Source organism: Chlamydotis macqueenii, chromosome 2 (genome assembly GCF_036417535.1).
Source record: "Chlamydotis macqueenii isolate bChlMac1 chromosome 2, bChlMac1.mat, whole genome shotgun sequence".
In the NCBI taxonomy this organism is placed as follows: Eukaryota; Metazoa; Chordata; class Aves; order Otidiformes; family Otididae; genus Chlamydotis; species Chlamydotis macqueenii.
Window position 1 is genome coordinate 163,075,792 of NC_141557.1, and position 24,256 is coordinate 163,100,047.

The 24,256-nt window shown below is 57.0% G+C and overlaps 2 protein-coding genes across 5 annotated transcripts; one reads left to right on the top strand and one right to left on the bottom strand.

The window, feature by feature from the left end:
• Positions 1 to 865: 865 nt before the first annotated feature.
• LOC104475995 (ubiquitin carboxyl-terminal hydrolase CYLD) lies at positions 866 to 16,785 on the top strand. 4 transcript variants are annotated; one of them, XM_086741365.1, is made up of 15 exons: positions 866 to 928; positions 3,981 to 4,451; positions 4,533 to 4,814; positions 5,025 to 5,094; positions 5,775 to 5,995; positions 6,392 to 6,545; positions 8,597 to 8,735; positions 9,328 to 9,438; positions 10,371 to 10,462; positions 11,088 to 11,154; positions 12,672 to 12,804; positions 13,127 to 13,235; positions 13,341 to 13,459; positions 13,947 to 14,166; positions 14,762 to 16,785. In XM_086741365.1, the coding sequence occupies exons 2-15, from the start codon at positions 3,990 to 3,992 to the stop codon at positions 14,944 to 14,946; spliced, it is 2,364 nt and encodes a 787-aa protein (XP_086597491.1). In that variant the 5' UTR covers positions 866 to 928; positions 3,981 to 3,989; the 3' UTR covers positions 14,947 to 16,785. The 4 variants fall into 4 exon arrangements, 3 of the variants coding, with proteins under 3 accessions (XP_086597491.1, XP_086597493.1, XP_086597492.1); XM_086741367.1 differs by having other exon boundaries at positions 876 to 928; positions 3,986 to 4,451; XM_086741366.1 differs by lacking the exon at positions 866 to 928 and adding an exon at positions 1,293 to 1,740 and having other exon boundaries at positions 1,961 to 4,451.
• A 150-nt stretch (positions 16,786 to 16,935) lies between these two features.
• Positions 16,936 to 22,837, bottom strand: NAPRT (nicotinate phosphoribosyltransferase). The gene is made up of 13 exons (XM_086741368.1): positions 22,651 to 22,837; positions 21,066 to 21,193; positions 20,894 to 20,976; positions 20,613 to 20,743; positions 20,424 to 20,539; positions 20,134 to 20,327; positions 19,811 to 19,951; positions 19,568 to 19,652; positions 19,258 to 19,338; positions 18,994 to 19,096; positions 18,728 to 18,885; positions 18,391 to 18,498; positions 16,936 to 18,295 (listed from the first exon to the last, which is right to left on the bottom strand). The coding sequence occupies exons 1-13, from the start codon at positions 22,835 to 22,837 to the stop codon at positions 18,236 to 18,238; spliced, it is 1,575 nt and encodes a 524-aa protein (XP_086597494.1). The 3' UTR covers positions 16,936 to 18,235.
• Positions 22,838 to 24,256: the final 1,419 nt, after the last annotated feature.

The window sequence follows — 24,256 nt, forward strand, 5'->3', positions numbered from 1 at the left end:
GGGGACGCAGGGACATGGGGAGATGGGGCTATGGGGACACAGGGACATGGGGACAGAGGGCTCAGGGGACACAGGGACATGGGGACACAGGGACATGGGGACACGGGGCTATGGGGACACAGGGACATGGGGACACAGGGCTATGGGGACATGGGGATGCAGGGACATGGGGACACAGGGACATGGGGACACAGGGACATGGGGACACACGGCTATGGGGACGTGGGGATGCAGGGACATGGGGACACAGGGACACAGGGACACAGGGACATGGGGACACACGGCTATGGGGACATGGGGATGCAGGGACATGGGGACAAGGGGCTATGGAGAACAGGGACATGGGGACACAGGGCTATGGGGACACAGGGACATGGGGACACGGGGACATAGGGCTATGGGGACACAGGGCCATGGGGACATGGGGACATGGGGACACGGGGACACGGGGACATGGGGACACAGGGACATGGGGACACGGGGCTATGGGGACATGGGGACACAGGGACATGGGGCTATGGGGACTCGGGGACATGGGGACACAGGGACATGGGGCTATGGGGACACGGGGACATGGGGACACAGGGACACAGGACCACGGGGACACAGGACCATGGGGACACCGCGCTACGGGGCCATGGGACACGGTCCCGGGCGCACACAGCGAGCAGGACGCGGCGCCATGGGGACACTGGTGACCCGCACGGCCCCTCCCGCCCCCTGGGGGCCCGGCAGGGGGCGGGGCAGTGCCGCCCTAAGACCCGCCCCCTCCCCTTTCATTGGCCGCTTGCCCTACCCTCTCCTCTCCCCATTGGCTGCCGGCGGGGCGGACCGGAAGCGCTGGTGCCCGGCGGTGCCGCTCTGGGCCGCGGCCCTCCGCGACTCTGTGGTGGCGTCCCCTGAGGCGGAAGAGCGGGGCCGGGAGCCGGTGGGTGACGAGCGGGGGGGGGGGGGCGACACACACGGGACCCCCCACCCCACCCCACCCCACCCCACCCCCGGCCTCCCCTCCTCGGCCACCGCCCCACAGCGGGGCCTCCCCCCGCTGCCTTTTGGGGCCCTCCTGCCCCCCCTCAGACCCCCCCCCCAGGGAGCCTCAATCTCCTGCCTTAATTTCCCTTTAATTTTTAATTATCTGGCGCTCTCCGCGTCCCCCGTCACGGTTCAGCGCGCTCCGAAGCACGGCCAGCCCAAGTGTCGCACTTTTGGCCTGGATGTGCTTTTATGTCTCTTGCCCTGGGAGGGCACGGAGCCTGTTCCGTGTTAAACAGATGGTGCGGGCTTGGTTTTCATGAGCAAAACGGTTTATTCTTCATTTTTTGATGAGGAAAATGGTTTATTCTTGGCTTTTTGATGAGGAAAACGGTTTATTCTTCATTTTTTGATGAGCAAAATGGTTTATTCTTGGCTTTTTGATGAGCAAAACGGTTTATTCTTCATTTTTTGATGAGCAAAGTGGTTTCTTCTTGGGTTTTTTGACGAGGAAAATGGTTTATTCTTCATTTTTTGATGAGCAAAGCGGTTTATTCTTGGGTTTTTGATGAGGAAAATTGTTTATTCTTCGGGTTTTTAATGAGAAAAACGGTTTATTCTTGGCTTTTTGATGAGGAAAATGGTTTATTCTTGGGTTTTTTGATGAGGAAAATGGTTTATTCTTGATTTTTTGATGAGCAAAGCCGTTTATTCTTGGCTTTTTGATGAGGAAAACGGTTTATTCTTCATTTTTTGATGAGCAAAGCGGTTTATTCTTGGCTTTTTGATGAGGAAAACGGTTTATTCTTCATTTTTTGATGAGCAAAACGGTTTCTTCTTGGGTTTTTTGACGAGCAAAGCGGTTTATTCTTCATTTTTTTATGAGCAAAGTGGTTTCTTCTTGGGTTTTTTGATGAGCAAAATGGTTTATTCTTCATTTTTTGATGAGCAAAGCGGTTTATTCTTGGGTTTTTTTATGATAAAAAAGGTTTATTCTTGGGTTTTGGTGAGGAAAATGGTTTATTCTGGTTTCCCTCTTTTGGCAGTGTGTAAAGCACAGTAGGATTTGTTGTATTCCTTGTGGAGAGAGAACTTTTTTGGGAAAAAAAAAAAAAACAAAAATAAAATAAAACTGAGATCCTGAAAATGAAAGCTTGGGGGGGAGGGGGCAGGGCCACAGAATGTTATTTGTTGATTCTGCCCTTTAAAAATTGCAGCATTCCAAGCCTTTGCTGCGGCAGCAGAGTTACAAAACGTTGGCAGCGAGTTGCGTGGACGGGAAATAAGGGAACTGCCGCGCGCCGCAGGATTTCTTCCATTTGCACGCTCTGCTGTCGCCTCCCAGTTTGCTCATTGCAGAGCAGGAGCCTTGCCCTGGCACCAGTATCCCCAGAGTGCCCCGTGACTGGGAGGTGGACGTTCTGGAGGGAATCGCGCTGGGTTCCCTGCGGATTCGGCGTCCTGCTGGTGTCCCTTGGAGAAAGACGGAAGAGCGTGAGCGTGGTCCCGCCTCGGCGCCGCGCGTTCGGCTCTCAGATCGCTGGCTGTGCGCGTGAAATTAGCCACGCTGGCCGACACTTTAGGAGAGCCGTAGTTTTCTCTGGGATTATTCCTTTTTGAGACTGGACCTTCAGCCGCAGCGAACGAGCGTTGCCCGAAAGCGGTCCAGCAGCCTTTCATCACGTCTCCGAGCTCCAAGACCATCAGGTCTTCCCACCCGCTAAGGTTAGAAAACAGGAGTGAAAGGCAGATGTCTCCCATAGGAAGCTGCCACGATGCACCCAGACAGCTCTAGGATCCGACCAGGCGTCGGGTGGTTTCTCTTCCGACACAAAGAGTGATTTATCTTTTCCTAATGCTTTAAAAACTGAGCTCTCTCATATTCGTCTCCAGCGACGTGCCCAGTAGCGCTGCCCTCCTCGCTGAGCTCTGCGCAGCCTTTCTGTCCAAGCTCTGCCTACGTTTTCCTCCCAACCCACCCGTTTATTTTTCTTGCGTGCAGCTGCATTTGTGCTTCCTGCCGCAATGCCCCGAGTGTTTCTACTTCCCTTAATTGCATCTGCTCAATTCCTCCTCTCCTCACTTTGAACTCTTAAGAAACTTCTACCAGGTAAGCCCATAGCGGAGACATCTTTATTTTTTCTTTCTTAATTTCCTCCCCAGCCTAGAAACGAGCACGTCTCTGATCTTCTCTAGCTTGGACAACCAGTTCTGTCCTCTTGCAGGAAGAAGTTTCTATATTCACTCCTTTTTTTTTTTTTTTCACGTTGGAACAAAAAGTCTGGGTCCTAGCCATGCATGGTGCCATCAAAAGTGAGGTGGGAGGGGTAAACGGCATGAAAAGGGAATTTAGCTAGAAAATAAGCACCAAAATGCACTTCTGATTCCAGATATTTGAATTTCTTTTGACATATTTGTTTTGAAAGCTGGTGGTTTTTACTGCCTCAGCATAGTGCCGCCGTAGGTGCTGTGCTTTGCGTATGTTTTGAATATTAGCGTGCTTTAACACATCAAAGAGCTCGAGTTGCAGGCTAGAACTCTCTTTTTGGAGAAGTTTTAAAAGGCAGAATTTAGCCTTTGCCCCATTCCTGAAAGAGAGCAGGCGGTGGAATTTAACGAGGCCGTTCTGGCTGTACAGGGTTGTAGAGAACAGGACAGACGAGATGCTGCGCGGTGCAACTTCGTACTGGGAGGGTTGGGTAGAGAAGACGGAGCCAGGCTTGTCCCGTGGATGCACAGGGAGGGGCCAGGAGGCAACGGGGACAAGCAGGAATGTAGGAAACCTTGGTTAGATGGATTTTTTTTCTTCTCCACCGTGGGGGTGATCAAACTCTGGAAGAAGGGACCGAGGAGGCTGTGGGATCTCTGTCGTAGACACCCAAAATTCAACCGAGTGAGGCTTTGAGCACGGGGTTGGGCTCCAGACCTCTTCCAACCTGAATTCTTCTGGGACTCCGTGATATCCTGTGGGGTATCTTCACCGGTGTGACTTCTCTCCTTTCTCACAGCGCAGGGGAATGACGATGAGCAGCCTCCTGCCTTCAGCAGGGGACGGAAACTGCTACTACATCCTGACGGAAGACTGCGCCTACGGCAGCAAGTACTTCCAAGCTGGGAACATGTGCTTCTGCAGCGAGAGAAGTTACCTGCGCAACTTCTCCGATGACAGGCCCCCGGCTTGCTTCTTGAAAGTCATCATGCTGGATGACAGCTCCACCGTCACGATAAACGTAGGAATCCTTCAGCCTGTGCGCCAGGAGGCCGCCGTCTTCCTCCTGGCCGTCAGCGGCCACAACGAACGCTTAAATTACTTCTTGGAGAGGGTGAGCCTTGAAGCAGCGATGCGGGCTGTGCCAGGTCAAAAAGTGATGGTGGAGGTCGACCGGCAACATTTTCCCGGTGTCATCCGCTACGTCGGGAGCATTTACAAAAACACTTCGGCTGTGCTGTCGCCATTCTTCTTCGGGGTGGAGTTACAGGTAGAGCGGCCAAGAAAGCATAAGTTGCTTATTTTCCCGTAACGTTTGCGTGTGTAACGTGCGTTTGTGATGTGTTTTCAGGGCGAGGGTGAGAACAGGGGGCGCAGCGACGGATCTTATCACGGCACCGAGTATTTCAAGTGTAAGCGGAACTGCGGGATCTTCCTGCCATTTAGCAGAGTCCAGTTTGCTCCTGCGCCGGATGACAACTCTATGAAACAGAAGCCAAAACCGGACGCGGAGGAGGAGGTTCCTGTGAAAGTGGGAGATGCAGTTAGCTTCTACGTGGACGAGGTCCTCACGAAAGGAATAGCGATGGCGGTTTACAGGGAGGGAACCCAATGGTTCGTTAAAGTTTGTCCGGTAAGAGCAGTCCTGCTGCCTTCTTCTGATTTTTTTTTTTTTTTTAAACTACATTACAGTGAGATGTTAAAAAGAAGTAGGAAGGATTGCCCAAAAGGGACATGAGATTGCATGCAAACTTTCCAAGCCTGTTTGAAAAATTGGGGCATATTCCAGCAATTCCCCGTGTCTGATAAAGCATTTAGCTGATGGATTTTTGTCTCCTTTCAGGAAGAAGAAGGAACGACTGACATTTTCAGAGAAATCCCCATGGACGCTGTTGCGAAGGAAAGCTTGCAAAGTAGGTTATCACGGGATGTGTCTGCCCTGCGTACGTTCCTGGGGATTTCCCGTTTATTTCTTCGCTGCAGGGTGCTGATGAGCTGAAAGGCCAACAGAAGCTTCAGCTAGTCCCAGCTTAGTTGATCAAGAGGCAGAGGAGGTCTGTAGAAAAGTCTCAAGTTCTGGGCAAAATTCCTTGCGTTGGGCAACGAAAAGCCGAGTCTCCCTGTTTATCAGGAAGAAGAAGAGAGAGTGTGATTGCAGCACATACCTGTTTCCTGGGGGGCGAGACGCTAGTGATTAAAAAGTCTTTAATTTAGCAGCAGAAGGTGGAGCAGGAGCCTCATCCTGATGCCAGACAAATTCAGAAAGGCCCAGATGCCGGCAGTGATGGTGCGAGCCATCGGAGAAGACGAGAAATTAGTGGAATCTCTCTGTTGCCATCAAAGGACGATGGCAGCGAGGGGCTGGAGCGTGCAGCCTTGAGCAGGGAAACAAGGAGCAGAATCATCCTCTCCACCTGTTAGACCAGCTTGGCCATATTACTGGGAATTACACCTTGTTTCTCAGGTGCTCGGCTTCCTGCTTCTCCGTATGGTCTATAATTTCAAAACAGACCTGGAATTAGGTGAGATCCAGAGGTGTCTGTCGTTGGGCGTTGACTTCCTACCTGACCTGACATTTTGTATTGCCCACCAGGTTTATATTCACCGTTTGAGTCCGACATGGGCTTGGGACACCCAAACCAAATGAAACAAGAGATAAGCGAGAGCGGTGAGGAGTGTGAAGGTGGGAATTCGTCCCTGGAAGTGAACTCTATGGTCCAGATCACCTTGGACAAGGGGAATCAGGTTTCGGGAATCATCCGCTGGTTGGGCTACCTGCCCCAAATTAAGCACAAGATGGCAGGAGTTGAACTGGTAAGGAGATGGACAAGTCTTGGTTGCTTTTCTCTTCTCTTTGAAGTCCTTTGGCTTGTGGTTGCGTCTCTCACGGCTTGACCCGGGCCTCTGTCGTGTCGGAGTGTGAACTGGGAGGGCAAGCGCACGATTGTGCCCTCCCTTGGGCTGGGGAGGGAAGCCTGCGGAATGATTGGGAGGGTTGGATTGCTCTCTTCAAGAGCAAAGTTACTGGAACGTGGGATGGAATAAGCCTGAATCCTACGAGCGGCGTCAGTAGGTTCAAAGCTTAACCAGAAGAAATGAAAACAGCCAGCAAAATAGGGCCAACTTAAAATATTAAGTGGCCATGTGTGGGATCGCACATAATTTGTGGAAAGCCCGCTCTCATGTTAATCCTCAATGCCCTTTTCCCAGGATGAAGATAAGGGGGTCACTGCTGGCGAATGGCTGGGCAAATACTACTTCCGCTGCGCTCCAAAGCGCGGCCTCTTCGTGAAGCTGCAGTCCTGCCAGCCCGACGTTCGCTTCCAGTGTTCGCGCAACAGTGAGCTGAACCTCGTGGACTGCAGTAAGTTCTGTGAGGAGAGGGGAGACAGCGCCGTGCTGGGACAAGGCACGCTACGGAGAACCTCATGCGCAGTGTCCTCAACAGTGGTTTAATATTCATCACAGAATCATAGAATCATGGAATGGTTTGGGTGGGAAGGGACCTTCAAAGCCCACCCAGCACAACCCCCCTGCCAGGAGCAGGGACATCTCCAACCACATCAGGTTGCTCACAGCCCCGGCCAACCTGGCCTGGAATGTTTCCAGGGATGGGGCATCCACCACCTCTCTGGGCAACCTGGGACAGTGTCCCACCACCCTCAGTGGAAAAAATTTTTTCCTAATATCTGATCTGAATCTGCCTCCCTCTATTTTGAAACCATGACCCCTCGTCCTGTCACAGCAGGCCCTGCTGAAGAGTCTCTCCCCACCTTTCCTGCAGCCCCCTTTGGGCACTGGGAGCCGCTCTCAGGTCTCCCCGGAGCCTCCTCTTCTCCAGGCTCAACAGCCCCAGCTCTCTCAGCCTGGCCTCACAGCAGAGCTGCTCCAGCCCTCTCAGCATCTGCGTGGCCTCCTCTGCACCCTCTCCAACAGCTCCACGTCCTTCTGATGTTGGGGGCTCCAGAGCTGGACGCAGCGCTGCAGGTGGGGTCTCACCAGAGCGGAGCAGAGGGGCAGAATCCCCTCCCTCGACCTGCTGCCCACGCTCCTCTTGATGCAGCCCAGGATGCCGTTGGTTTCTGGGCTGTGAGCGCACATTGCCGGCTCATGTTGAGCTTCTCACCCACCAGCACCCCCAAGTCCTTCTCCTCAGGGCTGCTCTCCATCCATTCTCCGCCCAGCCTCTGTTGGGATTGCCCCAGCTCACCTGCAGGACCTTGCACTTGTCTTTGCAAGGCACTGTGAATGCTGCAAGCAAGGCAGGGCTCTTCTGCCTGTGGTTTTCAGGGCAGAAGAAACAGTCTTGTGAAATTGAGACCTGAACATGGACAAGTGTTTTGGCTGTAGGGCCTGGCCTAGACCATGCCCATGGCTCTGGAGAACTGGAATGGGTAGCTCAGGCCCACGGTTGAGATGTCAGGTGATAACGGTCTTGCGCCTGAGGACTGAGAAATAAGAGGGAGCTTGGAAAAGGAGAGGGGATTAAATCAATTTTAGTCATAGACTGTCTCGAGTTGGAATGGACCCATAAGGATCATCGAGTCCAACTCCCTGCTCCTCACGGGACTACCTAAAAGTAAGCCGTGTGACGAAGAGCATTGTCCAGAAGCTCTTTGAACTCTGACGGGCTTGGATGTAGAGCTTGATGTGACAATAAGACATTCCCAAGAAAATGCTGGCAGGAACAGGTCGGTATTTTCATTTGAAGAGGAAGAAATTCCTCCAGAGCAGAGAAGAAAGTCATCTAAAAACTAAATGAGATCATAGTAAACAAGAAGACAGGATTCCTGTAGGAACTGGCCAAAAACTGGGAGCAGGGACAAGTAAGAATGTCTGAAGGACATGCTGAAGAGAGGTTCCTTGCAGGGGGGTTGGACTGGATGACCTTTGAAGGTCCCTTCCAACCCAAACCATTCCATGATTCTAATTGCACGGGGAGAATGCTGAAGAAACCACGAAAGACCAGATTGAGAAAGCCACCTTTGAAGCTTCAGGAGAGGACAGGACAGCAGGATGAGGCCATTAAAGCCCAGTTGCCTGTTTGTCCTCTTCCTGCTGGGGTCGCAGGTCTTTCAACAGAGAGATCCCAAGCCAGCACCGGCTCGTTTGTAGCTCTTTTTATCTTCGTTGCACTTGGCATCACGATAGCAGAGACAGTACGGATTGCCAGGGCGTGGCTGTGGTGAAGAAGAGATGGTTTGGTTGTGTCTCCATTTCCAGCAGATGAATTACTAAAGAGAGAAGTCTTCATCCCAGCATGGTTGAGTCCCAGCAGGAGCAGCGTGGAAGAGCGTGGCGCTGACTTCTGAGCGGAGCAGACCTCTGGGGCGTCGGGGAAGGGAAGAGCCAACTGAGGAAGACCCAACTGAGGTGGGAAGCTAAAGGGAGTCACCTCTGTTGCTTCTCTTGCAGGAGGGCAGGAAGTTCTTCCACAGGCTCCAGACAGTTTTCCTCCCCTCAGGAACGAGGCGGCGGTGCGTGTCCTGCGAGGACGGATGAAAGGGATCCAAGGCCACTGTAATTCCTGCTATATGGACGTGGCGCTCTTCAGGTAAGGACCTGCTTGGGTGGTGCCGTTTCATTAAATGAGTACTTTTTTTAATTGGGCAGAGCCCTAAATTGCAACTGGAAATTTACCCAGTATAGAGCAGAACGTAACTGTGGAGATGCAGCCTCCGTGCTTGCTGCTTTTCGATCTCCTTCCTGCTCTGGTAGGTTCTCAGGCCCTGAAGAACCCCTCGTGAGTACCTAAGGTGTGTCTGTCATGCAGGGTGGTGAGAGATCGTAGCTCTCTGGACTCGGACCGTGCTGACTCCGTCACTGGAGGTAATGGCTGGAAACATTTCAAAGAAACTACCCAGGAGGTCCCAGCTTCACTGTTTGGAGAGGAAAAGACTCAGTGGTGCCCCCTCATGAGCAGTTTTGGCTGCAAAGTACGAGATTTCATTCTGTCTGAGCTGTTTCCTTGCTTACTACCAGTGTTCATTAAACCAGAACGTGGTTTATCTCACTGTCACTCACCTTGCTGTCGTTGCATGCATGAACTGTTGAAAATAAAAGCCACCAACTCACCAGGCGCAACGGTTTGGTTCGAACTTGCTGCCGCAAACGCATCAGGCTTACGCGGCGCCCTCTTTTCACAGCCTCTTCTCCTGTACGTCCGTGCTGGACTCCATGCTCTTCAAGCCTTTCCCACTGTGTGACAGGAACGTGCAGAGCATTCTGCGGGATGAGATCGTTCATCCCCTTCGAAAGTGAGTAGAGTGTGTGGGAATTCTGGAATTCATCCGTCTGCCCTCGTACCGTCCCTGCTGCTCTGTCAGATGGGACCTGTCGCTGAGGGAAGGGGTTACCTGGAGGGGTTAATCCTGTCAGCCACAGCCAAAGGCCTTGATATCAGGCTTATAGAATCATGGAATGGTTTGGGTGGGAAGGGACCTTCAAAGCCCACCCAGCCCAACCCCCCTGCAAGGAGCAGGGACATCTCCAACCACATCAGGTTGCTCAGAGCCTCATCCAACCTGGCCTGGAATGTTTCCAGGGATGGGGCATCCACCATCTCTCTGGGCAACCAGAAAGCCCAGATGAGGGGCTCACAGCCCAGAAAGCCAACAGCATCCTAGGGCACATCCAAAGCAGCGTGGCCAGCAGGTCGAGGGAGGGGATTCTGCCCCTCTGCTCCACTCTGGTGAGACCCCCATGGAGTGCTGCGTCCAGCTCTGGGGTCACCAGCACAAGAGAGACATGGACCTGCTGGAGGGGGTCCAAAGGAGGCCACGAAAACGATCAGAGGGCTGGAGCAGCTCTGCTGTGAGAGCTGGGGCTGTTCAGCCTGGAGAAGAGGAGGCTCCGTGGAGACCTTGCAGCCTTTCCTTCTAGGAAAGTTGGAGAGACTTTTTACCAGGGCCTGTAGGGACAGGAAAGGGGCAATGCTTTTAAACTGAAAGGTTTGATTTAGATTGGACATAAAGAAGAAATTTGAGATGAAGGTGGTAAGACACTGGTCCAGGTTGCCCAGAGAAGCTGTGGATCCTTGGAAATGTTCAACACCAGATTGGTTGGGGCTCTGAGCAACCTGATGTGGTTGGAGATGTCCCTGCTCCTTGCAGGGGCGTTGGACTGGGTGGGCTTTGAAGGTCCCTTCTATGATTTACCATTGGAGAGATCATCTGCTTCTTGTTTCTAGGACCGGCTTTGTCAGGGCTGGGAGTGTGATGCACCTCAGGGAGCAGCTAACCGAAAAGGGCCAGTGCTCAAGCTTTACCAACGCTGAGAAAGGTAACGTGCTTTTGGGGCCTTCCCCCGGCTGCTTCGCCACGCGTCGCCTCGTGCAGGCACCAGGCTGACAACTTAATTGTGTGCTTTTCCCGGGCACGTGCATTAATATGGAAAATGCTTTCAGCTTTTACATTTCTACAGGCTTTTCAGCTGACGTTCATCCTGAAGTCTGGAAATACTGGAATTGCTGGGTCTCTTCCTGGTGGCAGCTGTTGCCAGGAGGGGAGAGGAAGATCTGCGTGAACAGAATTTAAACCAGGGAAATTTCCTTGACCTTTATACTTTGAGTTACACCCTGATAAGTCCGTCCCTGCTGTCCCTGCTAGAATCCAGCTTGATTTCTCCTTTGCCATCAATTCTGGCTCTGAGACAGCGTCGCCGTGATGGCCCCGCTTGTAAGAGCGCTGTATCTGAGAGCTGGTTTGCTTTTTTCACGCGCAGCCTAGGATTTACGCATTGACCCATTACTCTCAGCTTTTAGCCCGATTGTCCCCTTATCTAGAGTGAAAGAGGAGATTCCAGGTTCACCAAACGTGTTTATCTGGCAGCTTTTGCCTTCTGGATGCAGCGGGCCAAGGCAGTGGTCCTGCTGTAGTGTGACCCTTGCTTTTCTCTCCCCTTCCAGATCCTGAGGAATTCCTCAACCTCATAATGCATCAGATCCTGGGAATAGAGCCGCTCCTGAAACTGCAGTAAGTTTCCCTATCTAAGGGATGCAATTAGGCTCGTTAGTTACCCACCTCATGATCACAGGGGGTTAACTTGCACCTTTTCACCCAGGCTTTAGAGGCAGAGCTCAGCGATTTGTTTGCGGCTCCTCTCTGCTGTCCGTGTGATCTTGCCTGTTGTGATCTTGTCCCAGGTGACGCATCCAGAAAAAGACGCTTCTAAGCTCTCCCTGGAGGTGCCGCCTTCCGAAAAGGCTGATAAAAACCCCTTCTCTCAACCTTAGGGAGAGCCAGCAGTGGTTTGTGAAGTGTAGTGTCCCACTTCAGTGCAGAGCCAGCGCTGTCTGACAGCCTTTGGATCGTTTTTTTGGGATGTGTCCAGACTCTCAAGCTGGCTCCGGTCCCGCAGCCTCTCAAAGAGGCAGTCCATGGATGCAGTCCCAGTTTTTCAGAACTCTACAAAAAAGATGAGAGGCTGAAGGAAGCCAAAAATAACTGCGCTGTTCAGGAGCACAAAAGGGGATTGTTGGGTTTCTGCGCTCCTTTGTGGAGATGTCAGTCAAGCCGTAAATGGTGGAGTACTCGGAAAGGCTGAGCACAAAACCTGCTCTGTGCTGCAGCTCCCCTGCAGAGGGTCATCCGAAGGAAATCCTTTCTGTGCTGGCTCAGGGGTGTGGGGGTTGTGGATGCACCCGGTTTTGCTCTGTGGCTTTTGTACGTGCAGTGATAAACAGACCTTTCACCTGAGGAGCTTGCTGATTGTGCCATAGTGCAGTTGATTTTAAAAATATTGAAGTGTTTTCTGATGTTTACATCAGTGAGTTTGGCTCGTAGGAACAGGATGTGACGCTATGGAGGGAGAATGAGACTGAAGTTGGTACTTGTAGCCTCCTCTCGTGGCTTGTATTGATTATTTGGAGAGGGCCAGTTGGAGAGGGTGCAGAGGAGGCCACGCAGATGCTGAGAGGGCTGGAGCAGCTCTGCTGTGAGGCCAGGCTGAGAGAGCTGGGGCTGTTCAGCCTGGAGAAGAGGAGGCTCCGGGGAGAGCTGAGAGCAGCTCCCAGTGCCCAAAGGGGGCTGCAGGAAAGGTGGGGAGAGACTCTTCAGCAGGGCCTGCTGGGACAGGACGAGGGGTCATGGTTTCAAAATAGAGGGAGGCAGATTCAGATTGGATATTACAAAAAATTTTCTACCCTGAGGGTGGTGGAGCACTGTCCCTGGTTGCCCAGAGAGGTGGTGGATGCCCCATTCCTGGAAACGTTCAAGACCAGGTTGGCCAGGGCTGTGAGCAACCTGATGTGGTTGGAGATGTCCCTGCTCCTTGCAGGGGGGTTGGACGGGGTGGGCTTTGAAGGTCACTTCCAACCCAAACCATTCCATGATTCTATTTCTGGGTGGAAAAAGCACTTCGTGTCCGTGTTGCACCAAGCAGCCCTGGTGCCTTGGGCCCAGAAGCTCTTGCAGGACAAAACCAGTACGTCCTCTGGGAGCTCAGATATTCACGGTGCCGCGTAAACAAGCCCCCTGACCACTCCTTGCAGGTCAGGAGGCCAGAAGGAGCAGGACTGTTACTGTTACCAGATATTTATGGACAAACAGGAGGACCTGGTGGTTCCCGACGTGCAGCAGTTAGTGGAACGCTCCTTCCTCTCCTCCGATTTGAAGCTAGTGGAGGTGAGCCCAGCTATCTTCCACCTACGCCGCTATCTCCTGCCTCTTTTTTTGCTTCCTCCAACGTACTCGCGCCTGCCAGGGATGCCGCGGCGGGGTCTAGTGTGTCTTATAGCCAACACTGCAAAGCAGCAGGATACAGCCTCAAGAGAAATGTCTCAGGGAACCGGAGCGTGACGTGGGAAGAGGGCTGTGCTTTCCCTGTTGCCATTTTGTCGTGAATAACCAGAGCGGAAAGTCTTTACTCCCAGCAGCGATGTGAAGAAAAGAGTCTCTAGGATTTGTCTCTTCTGGCCTGGTAACTCATTTGCTTTGCTTTTCCCAGATCCCGTCTTGCTTCATTATCCAAATGCCGCGTTTTGGGAAGGAATATAAAATGTTCAGCAAAATCATTCCTTCCTTGGAGCTGGATATAACCGATCTGCTGCTTGACAGTAAGTTGTTGGGCAACGGTAAAGCTGCTGGCTGGGACGGGGAGCAACTGGATTTCGGGTGAGACCCGGAGAAGACACATCCTCTGACTCCTCTTGCCCCTGCAGGTCCCAGGGAGTGCTGCGTGTGCGGCGATGTCGCCACCCTGGAGTGCTCAGAGTGTTTCAGAGACAAAGTATTCGCAGCTACGGGGCTGAAGCAGTTCTGCAGCTCCTGCTCCAGACAGGTATTCCCTTTCTCCGCGTGTTTGTGAATTCTGTCTTGGTGGCTGCCAGCGGATTGAACCCCCCCGAAACACCCGCGTTTCCCTTGCAGCCGTTCAGATTGGGCACAGAGGGGCACCAGTCCCACCACCCACTCCGTGAGCAGGGTTAGGTGTCACACGTTATTAAACCTGCTGCTTAGGTAGAGCCTAAGTAAGAGCCTAAGTAAGGCTCTGGGTAAGCAGATCCTGTGCTGACTGAGTGCTGGGCCCTCCGCACTGTCTCACCATGAGTATTCCTACAGCTTTCTGGCCTTTCTTGAAGGGTGGCATGCTCCCATCTCACCTTCTTGCTGCCAGCCCGTTGACACAACACTGTTCCTTGGCGCGCAGGGACCGTAGGAGTCAGATCAGCGGGGAGTAAACTGGGGGTCTGAGCCCTGCACGCTCCTCTTTCTGGCCAGGTTCGGTTCTGCCCGCTCAGCGGTGCTATCCCCTCGTCTCTCCTCAGGTTCACTCCCACTACCGACGCAAAACGCACAAGCCAACCAGGCTGCACGTCCCAGAAGAGTTTCACAGCTGGAGCCACCGAGGCAGCCAACAGGTCCCTCGCGAGAAGATGGAGCTCTTCGCAGTGCTCTGCATCGAGACCAGTCATTACGTCTCCTTCGTGAAATACGGCCCCGAGAACGAACACTGGATGTTCTTCGACAGTATGGCTGACAGGCATGGTGAGGACACGGTGGTGGGCCGGAGCTGGGCGCCACGCGGCGGGCAGACGCAGGGGTCTGCAATGCTCGTTTGTAGGCATTGGGCAATCTGCCTTTTCCTCTGAAGTCCCCTACGCAATTTAGAATCATGGAATGGTTTGGGTTGGAAGGGACCTTCAAAGCCCATCCAGCCCAACCCCCCTGCAAGGAGCAGGGCCATCTCCAACCACATCAGGTTGCTCACAGCCCCGGCCAACCTGGCCTGGAATGTTTCCAGGGATGGGGCATCCACCACCTCTCTGGGCAAGTCTCTCTGTGGAGTCTCTCTCTTCCAACGATGACCATTTAAGTAGGCCCCAGAGAAAAGTATGGCCAGGCCAAGCACGCATGAGTTCCTCCTCGTGCTTTCATCCTCTGGCTGCCTTCAAACGAGGGACATACCGAGCCAGCTGGGACTGGGTGCCGTGTGGGCGAGGACCCTGTCCTTCCCCACTTTGTTGGCTTCCAGATCTCTCAGCTACGGCACTAAGTTATGGTTGAGTGTGATGGTACCTGCTTGAGCTGTAGGTACTCATCCCTTGCGACCTGGTTTGGACTTTTCTTCTTTTTGGGTTAGGTGATGAAAACGGCTTCAACATTCCCACGGTAACGCTGTGCCCTGAAGTTGCCAAATACCTGGACCTGCCGCTGGCCATGCTGGCCCTGGAGCAGCCTCGGGACATGGACGGAGTGGCCAAGCGCCTCTTCTGCGACGCCTACATGTACATGTACCAGAGCAGGAAGATGGCGCTTTACAAATGACGCTGCCTCGGGCCGGTGCCGCAGAGCAGCGAGGAAACGTGAGCTTGGATCGACCCCGCAGCTCGTAATCGGGGAAAGCAGTGGAGTTTGGGTGCAACGAGCTTGCACTTCTGCCTCTTCTTACCTCTTCCAGCGTCTGGTATCAAGCTGTCCACGTCAGCCGGTCCGGGTTCGTTAAATCCTGTACCTGGCCTTACTGAGCGATAGTTTGTACTTCCAGCAGACCTGGACTCTGAATTATTTACACTCAAATTCATTCTCATTTCCTGCCTTCCCTTTCCACTCTCCTTCCTCCCTCGGAGTCCTCCCCAACATCCTTCCTTCCAGAGCTGAGGACCAGCATCTAGTCAAACCGCGAGCGGTTATCCTCAGGATTGCAAAGAGCAGGAGCAAACCACAGCCTCCCAGCGCAAGATGTCTTCACGTGGAGCGAGAAAACCAGGAGGTGTGAGCTGCACTGACGTGGTTAAGAGATGGGTCAGGACAAGGGTTTTTCTTGACGTCTGGGATGTGACCCCATCCCTAAAGCCGGGTCCGTAAGTTGTCTGTACTTCCCTTCTCCAGGAATTTTACCCCCCACCCCTTATTTTCAGCCATGAGATTAATTGGATGGCTTAAGCTGCAAATATGCTTTAAAAATACGATTTCATAAGAACAAAACTGGAAGAAAGATGGAGCGGAGGAACAGCGTGTAAGCTCATTATCCTGTCCTCTTTTTTTTTGCAAAGTCTGCACTGTTGCTACGTCGTCGGGCGTTTTAACCTCACTTTGAGCGCTGTCCCACCTTTGCGTCTGCTTCCGAGATCTGTGCCAAAGAGCAAAACAATTCCAAAGGCAAAAATGGAAAAAAAAAAAAAAGAGAACTTTTGGATTTTCTACTGTGACTGTAGTAAGGATTAGGGTCTCTGGGTGGGAACTGGTATTTCTTAAGTTAAATAACGTAAATTTGGAAAGTGGGGCTTCTCGCATGCTCTCCTGGCAGCGGGAAGCTGGTACAGGAGTCAGCGTCATGAACTGGGTTGCCCAGCTTCCAGATTTCCCTGACAGGACACCAAAACCTTGAGGGATGCAGCCAGGAACTGCAGATGTGCAGCTGTCATCTCCCTTCTGCTCTTTTTTTTTTTTTTTTCCTTCCTCTTTAACTGGGTCCAGTTTTGCGCTTCCCAGTATGAGAGAGATGAAGAAAGTCCAGCGAAGGACCACGAAGATGATGAAGGGGACTGGAGGATCTCTCATGTGAGGAAAGGCTGAGGGAGCTGGGACTCTTGAGGCTGGAGAAGAGAAGGCTCAGGGAGATCTCATCAAGGTCCATAAACACCTGAAGGAAGGGTGCAAAGAGGACAGAGCCGGGATCTTCTCCGTGGTGCCCAGTGGCAGGACCAGAGGCCCTGGGCACAAACTGAAACACAGGAGGTTCTCTGAGAACGTCAGGAAACGCTTTTTTTTTTTATGGTGAGGGTGACGAGCAGTGGCACAGGTTGCCCAGAGAGGTGGTGGAGTCTCCATCCTTGGAGATACTCAGAGTGGTCTTGGGCAAAGCCAAAGCACCAGCAGTTGAAGTCTCTCTAGGGGTAGGAGAGGTGGTGGAAGATCTATCAACGGATCGTCCCGAGGATGGATTTACCCTGCTTCTCCATGTGAACTGACCCACAGCCCGCTGGCTGATCCTCCGTGGCTACGGAGAGGGCCGAGGCGCTGCAGGGTGCTGCTGTCTCGCTGTCTTTCTTCATCTACTTAAAAGTTCTTCATTCCTTCTCTCTTAAGAACTCAGGACAATCTCTACTCAGGTATGCTGGAGGTTGGGCTTTTGTGTCTCTGGTACTTCTGCTCTAAAAATTGAAGTTTTAATAGCAAACTCTTGGTTTTCCTGGAGTTTTTTTTTTCCTCTCTTAAAACGCTGAGCGGGGTACAGTGCCCGCAGCTGGAGCAATGCAACAGGGAGCTCCAGGCTGTTGGGTTTTTTTTAGAAACGAGACCATCAGACCATGCTTCGTTAAGCTCTTTTAATAGTTTGGGTTTTTTTTTCCCCATCAACAAGCGTTGCAAAGATCTAAACCACGGCTGATCCTGGGAGGGCGCGCAATGCAGCTGCAGGATTGGTGCCTGGGGATGCGCCGGTGCATCGCGCCGGAGATTTCCCTCTCCGTTCTTGGGCTGTACCTTCTGCAAGCTCAGGAGAAAGGATTTACTGCCTCCCTGGTACAGATTTGGGTGGGATCAGAGAAAATACAGCTGTCTTGGATGTTTTCCCCCCCCTCCCATTCCACGCAACAACTTTTCTTGACCCGGTTTGGATAAAACCTTCAAGCAGTCATGGTCTGTGCATGAGACCCACCCCCAGTGGAGCTCCAAAGGGGTCTTCACCGGAATTTGAGTCCTGAGACGCCACGTGGCACCTGCTGGGGCCACCCCCAGATGCTCTTGGGGATCAGCTTTTTCATTCCAACTTTGTTTTCAGTCATAAACCATGAAGTGAAGGATGTTGAATGAAACGTTCAAGCCGAAGGCAACGAGTGTTTTGAAGGACCAGGGTGGCCACGCCGCGTGGCTGGAGCCAGGAAAGGCTTTTATTTCTTTTATTTCTTTTTTTTTTTGCTTAGGATGAAGTTAACTGCAGGGATTAGTGCCACGCTTCCTCTGTGAACATCAGATTAGAAAATGCAGGTGTCAGCCTGGAGCCAGGGTCAAGCTGGAGTTGGCCTCCATGCCCTAGGGAACGTGTACACAGTGGAAGGAGATGAAATGTGGCCGCAGAGCCAAAGCCGAGAAGAGAGAGGACAAAGTGCATCTGGCACGGATGGCCCGCAGGACGTGGGCTGGGGGACAGGCTGGCTCTTCCCGTTGTAGGACCTCTTCTTGTGCATTCAGGACTTGGTCTCTAGTGCCATCAAGGAGCTTCAGGGTGGGTGGCCACAGCAGAAGGCACAGGGTTGGTAGGGCCACCAACGTGGGCAGCGTGGCCACAGCAGAAGGCACAGGGTTGGTAGGGCCACCAAGGTGGGCAGCGTGGCCACAGCAGAAGGTGCAGGGTTGGCAGGGCCACCGAAGCGGGCAGGGAAGGACCATTGCTTCCAGAGGTGTGCCTCATCCCTCTCTGCTCAGCTTTGCTACTGGGACCCCAGCGTGCTCTTCCAGTTCCTGCTGGTTCCTTGGACCAGCACCACGCAGCAGCCAACATCATTAGAACCATTCATTCCCAGTGTCACCTGGTCTTCAAACGAGCGCGGAGGGAGGAAGAGCTGGTCCCAGGCAGGGGTTGGCGCAGCGCGGGGGGCGAGCGGGGACCCCCTCACTGGCTGGCCTGCCGCAGCTCGGTCAGGAGGCCATGCAGCCTCTCCGTCATGGCCACCTGGCAGGGGAGCGAGAGGGGACGGTGAGCGGGCCACCGGTGCCGGGCAATGGTCCTCGGTGCCTACAGATGGCGCCGGCAAGCAGCAGACGTACCGGGTACGGCTCGGGGTCACGGAGCCGGCGGTGAGCGGGGCTGAGCAGGTTGAGGGACACCTGCGCATGGTTCCTCACCTCCGACAGGCTCGGCAGCGGCTCACACACCTGTGGGATGGAGATGGACATCCCTGTCCACGTGGGGTGCTGGCCACCCAGCTCCAGTCCCCAGTGAGCCAGCTCCAGGCTGGACTCTGATGCCACCATGTCCACCTGCGTTCTTGTGCCATCTCAGATGCAAGGAAACCCTTTGAAACCCTTGTTGTTACTGCCGAGACACCACCAACCCCTCTGGCTTGGTCCTTCACCCAACGTGGGGGAGGGCACCACCTCTGACCTGGCCATCTCTGAAGTATGTGCGATGGAGAGGCTCCACAGTGGTGGGCACGACCTTGCTGATCTCACCGAGCTGCCCCAGGACACGGACCGCCAGCTCCTGCCCCGCGCTGGGTGAGGGCTCCTCTTCCAGGGCCATGAGGTCCATGAAGGGGTGACCTGGAGGATGCTAGGTTAGGGGGCGTGGGACAGCAGAGAAAGGGTTTTGGAGCAGGAGGAGGACGCAACTCAACGGGGCAGCACCGTGGCAAGGATCTCCCAGCTCACCGGCAGCGTCGTAGAGCCGATAGATGGTCTTAGTCCCTGGGATCGTCATCTTCTCCTCGTCTTCTGTGAGCTTCAGGCACGGGAAGCCATTGACCTCCACCAGCTGTAGAAGAAGGTGGTTATGGAGATGGCCACCAGCTCATGCTGGTGCTGGGACCACGCCGAGCACCCTTTGCTCCTTAGCTCCACGTGCGTGAAGCCCGGGAGAAGCCGGAGCACCCAACGCTCCACAAGCCAAGCGGGGCAGAGTGCCACCACCCCCACCTTGTACACGCAGCCCAGCGATGGCTGCAGGGGACACGTCACCAGGTTCGTCCCGACGCCGATCATGTCAATCTCGCTCCCCTGGTGCGGTGGAGAAGACAGCGGCCATCAACAGCCCAGACCCACCTCAGGGTTGGGCAGAGGACGCTCTGCCTGAAGGTGGCCTGTGCTTGTCCCACCCAAAAAACCTTTTTTAATCTGTTCTCACCCAGGGAGAAGGTCCCAGGTGACCCTCATGTCCACCCCACGTCGCCCCAAACCTCGGTGGCACCAGCGGAAGCCACGGTGACGTCCCCAGCCCCGACCTCACCTCCCGGCTGAACTCCTCCAGGCTCTGCTCACTGATGTCATTGCTGACGGCGATGGGGATGGTTCCCAACCAGGGCACCTGGAAACTGGAGAGGGGACGGGGGCAGCAAGCAAGGGAGATGGCGGGGGGCTTTAGGGGGGGTGATCTGCGAAGAGCGAGGGCTCCCACCCCAGCAGGACGAGGTGCTGGGTGCCCGAGGTGGGGTCTGGTGGCAACCAAGCCAGGCATGGTGGAGGGACTCACTGAGCGCCGCAGGCTCGGAGCATTTGGCGGATCTCCTTGGACTGCTGGGCCAGGTCCCCACTGTCCAGGCGCACCCCGATGGCCCGGTACCCCAACTGGTGCAAGGCCAACGCTACGGCGCAGAAGTTGGGCAAGCCGCTCCTGGCGCGGGTGAGGAGAAAGAACATCAGCGTCCCTCACCCGGTGGGACAGGGACAGAGGGCAGATCCAGCAGCGGGTCCAAGCCCTGCATCCGGCAACGGCGCAGCACGGGGACGCTTTGAGGCCACCAAGCAAGGAGGGACGCGACCATCCCCTCTGCCACGGTGACCTGGCCTCCTCACCGCCGGACGCAGTAGGTGTCCAGCAGCCCCTGGAAGTCCCGCGGGAAGGTGACGGCGTAGGACACGAAGGCGGCCAGCTCGCCCCGGATGGCCTTCTCGGGAGGGGTCCGCAGCACCTCGCACACCCGCCGCAGCCACCGCTCGGCCAGAGCCGGGAGATCCACCGGCTCTCCTCCCGCCAGCGGCGACAGCTCCTGCGCGGCGGGACGGGGCGGGGGGGCGTGGTGTCACCCTCCACCGCGCCGGGCCGTGGGGAGAGCATCCCACCCCGTCCCCGTTGCGATGCTCACCCGCGGCCGCACCTCCTCCAGCGAGGTGAAGGACACGATGAAGGAATGGGCGATGGTGCCGCGCACCGGGATGCCGTAGAGCTTCCCCGCCAGGACGTTACTGGTGTAGTCGAAGCCTGCGGGGACAGGGGGGACACGCGGGTAACGGCACGGCCGCGGCGCCGCAGGGCACGGCGGGGCGGCACTCACCCCCGACGTAGGAGTACTTGGACGCTGAAAGGGCGCCGTCCGGCCCTTGGGCGCGCCGGAGCCCCATCTCCATCAGCTTCACGTCCGGGCCGGCCAGGAGGCGGAAGCGAGCGGCGTTGGTGGCCACCAAGCTGGAGGAGGAAGGGAGAGGTGACACCAAGCCGTGGTGACTCGGGCACCCCGTGCGCCGTGGTCCCCGCCGCGTCTCGGAGATTTTGGCACGGCGGAGACAACCGCGGTCCCCAACGGCTGCGGGGGACCGGAGGAGGACGCGTCCCTACCTGGCGTAGCTGACCAGGCACAGCAAGGTGGTCTCCAGCAGCTGCACCACCAGCAGCGGCCCCTTCACCTGCAGGAATGGGACCTGCGGGGACAGCCCGGGCGGTGACGTCCCCGTCCTCCCTGGGGACGCGGGAGGCCCCGAAGCCGGGGAAGGCAGCGAACGCGTCCCACCCTGGCGAAGACGACGGAGCCCTCCGGCGCGGCGGACACGGTCACCTCCGAGGCGTCGAGGGTGGCCAGGTAGTCGAAGAAGGCGTCCTCCGTGGTGCTGGGCAGGACGGAGCGCAGGTAGGCGACGTCTGCGGGGACAAGCGGGGCGGGTGGCCCCCCCCCAGGTCACCCTGGAGGGACTGAACCCCCCTCCCTCGCCCCGTGCCACGGGCGGGTGACAGCTCGGGGGCAGCCAGCCCGTGGAAGGCACCGTGGTCCCCCAGGTCCCCTCCGAGGGCTTGTCCATGGGAGCGCTGTCCTCCTGGAGGGCGTCCCAGTGTCCCCCAGGTCCCCCCGAGGGCTGTCCCTGTCCCCCACGTCCCTCGAAAGGGCTGTCCATGTCCCCCGCTCACGTCCCTCTGTCCCTCTTTAGTCTTCTCTGTCCCTCCAGAAAGATGTCCCTGTCCCCACCGGATCCCCCACCAAGGGGTCTCCTGGTCCCTCGGAGGGACGTCCCTGTTTCCCCCAGGTCCCCCCGTGACTTAACCTTGTCACTTGGAGGGATGTCCCTGTCCCCACAAGCCTCCCTGAAGGGTCCCCTTGTCCCTTGGGTCCCCCTGAGGGCTGTCCCTGTCCCCCTCAAGTCCCCCTGTCCCTCTTTAGCCCTTCCTGTCCCTCCAGGTTCCCCTGAAAGATGTCCCTGTCCCCTCCAGGTCCCCCCGAAGGACCCTCTAAGGGATGTCCCTGTCCCACTCAGGTCCTTGTCACTTGGAGGGATGTCCCTCTCCTCACCAAGTCCCCCTTTAGCCCTTCCTGTCCCACCAGGTTCCCCTGAAAGGTGTCCCTGTCCCCACCAGGTCCCCCTGAGGGGTCTCCTAGTCCCCCTAAGGGATGCCCCTGTCCCCCCAAGTCCCCCTGTCCCCCAGGTCCCTCTAAGGGATGTCCCTGTCCCCCCAAGTTCCCCTGAAGGGTCCCCCTGTCCCCCTTAGGTCCCCCTGAGGGTTGTCCCTGTCCCCCCCAAGCCCCCTTGTCCCTCTTTAGCCTTCCTGTCCCTCCAGGTCCCAATGAGGGGGGTCTCCTGGTCCCTCTAAGGGACCCTGTCGTCCCCGTCCCCCCCCACCAAGTCCCCCTGCAGGGTCCCCCTGTCTCCCAGGTCCCCCTGAGGGATGTCCCTGTCCCCTCCCCAGGTCCCCTGTCCCCTTGAGGGATATCCCTGTCCCCCCCAAGTCTCCCTAAAGGGTCTCCCTGTCCCCCAGGTCCCCCTGAGGGCTGTCCCTGCCCCCTCCAGGTCCCTCTCGGGACTGTCCTTGTCACTTTGAGGGATGTCCCTGTCCCCTCCAGGTCCCCCTGTCCCCTCCGTCCCTCTGCAAGATGTCACTGTCCCCCCCCAAGTCCCCCTGTCCCCCAGGTCCCCCTGAGGGCTGTCCCTGTCCCCCCCAGGTCCCTCTGTGAGCTGTCCCTGTCCCCCAGCTCCCACCGGAGGGGGTGGGGGGATCCCCTTGTCCCCCAAGTCAGCCCCCGCGGGTTGCCCCCCCGGTCTCCCCAAAAGGCCTCCCCGTGGTGGGGGGGAAGGGGGGGTGTCCCGTCCCGCCCCAGCCCCACGCACCCGCGGCGGAGAAGCGGAAGGCGCGGAGGCCGCGCAGCCCCTCGGCCAGGCCGGCGGCCAGCGCGCAGGTGCCGCCGAAGGGCCCGCGGCGGAAGAAGAGCTCGGCGGCGGCGGGGGCGCGGTGGCGGCCGGCCCGCCAGTGCCCGTAGGCCATGGTGAGGTGGTAGAGATCGGCCAGCGGCGCCATGGCCCCGCCGCGGGGCAGCCTGGGAGCGGGGACGGGCGCGGAGGGCGGGAACGGGCGCGCGTGGGCCCCGGCGGGGGGGGGGGGGGGGGGGGGCGGGGCGGGGCGGGGGTACTGGGCGTGGAGGGGCACGCGGCACCGGGGACGGGGGGGACACGGGACACCGGGGACGGGGGGGCACGGGGGACACGGGGGATGGGGGGGACAGGGGACACGGGACACCGGGGACGGGGGGGGACAGGGGACACGGGGGATGGAGGGGGACAGGGGACACGGGACACCGGGGGTGGAGGGGCACGGGGGATGGGGGGGACAGGGGACACGGGGCACCGGGGATGGCGGGGGACAGGGGACACCGGGGATGGAGGGGCACGGGGGACACGGGGGATGGGGGGGACAGGGGACACGGGACACCGGGGACGGGGGGGGACAGGGGACACGGGGGATGGAGGGGGACAGGGGACACGGGACACCGGGGGTGGAGGGGCACGGGGGATGGGGGGGACAGGGGACACGGGGCACCGGGGATGGCGGGGGACAGGGGACACCGGGGATGGAGGGGGACAGGGGACACGGGGCACCGGGGATGGCCGGGACAGGGGACACCGGGGATGGCGGGGGACAGGGGACACCGGGGATGGAGGGGGACAGGGGACACGGGACACCGGGGGTGGGGGGGCACGGGGGACACGGGACACCGGGGGTGGGGGGGCACGGGGGATGGGGGGGACAGGGGACACGGAGCACCGGGGATGGGGGGGGACAGGGGACACACGGGGCACCGGGGATGGGGGGACAGGGGACACGGGGGATGGGGGGGATCGGGGGGACAGGGGACACGGTACACCGGGGGTGGAGGGGCACGGGGGACACGGGGGATGGGGGGGACAGGGGCACGGGGCACCGGGGATGGGGGGGACAGGGGACACAGGGGGCACTGGGGACGGGGGGGACAGAGGACACGGGGAACCGGGGATGGCGGGGGACAGGGGACACACGGGGCACCGGGGATGGCGGGGGACAGGGGACACACGGGACACCGGGGATGGTGGGGCACGGGGGACACCAGGGATCTCATCACAGAGGGGACACAGGGCACCGGGCATGGCGGGACACAGAGGACAGGGGACACCGGGGATGGTGAGGGACACGGGGGACACCGGGGATCTCATCATACAGGGGACACGGCACCAGGGATAGCAGGACACAGGGGACACACAGGACACCGGGGATGGTGGCACACGGGGGACAGGGGACACAGCATACAGGACACCAGGGATGGCGGCACACGGGGAATGGTGGCACACAGGGGACAGAAGGCACACGGGACACTGGGGATGGCGGGACACATGGGACTCGGGACACCAGGGATCTCATGATACAGGGGACACAGGGCACCGGGGATGGCGGGACACAGAGGAC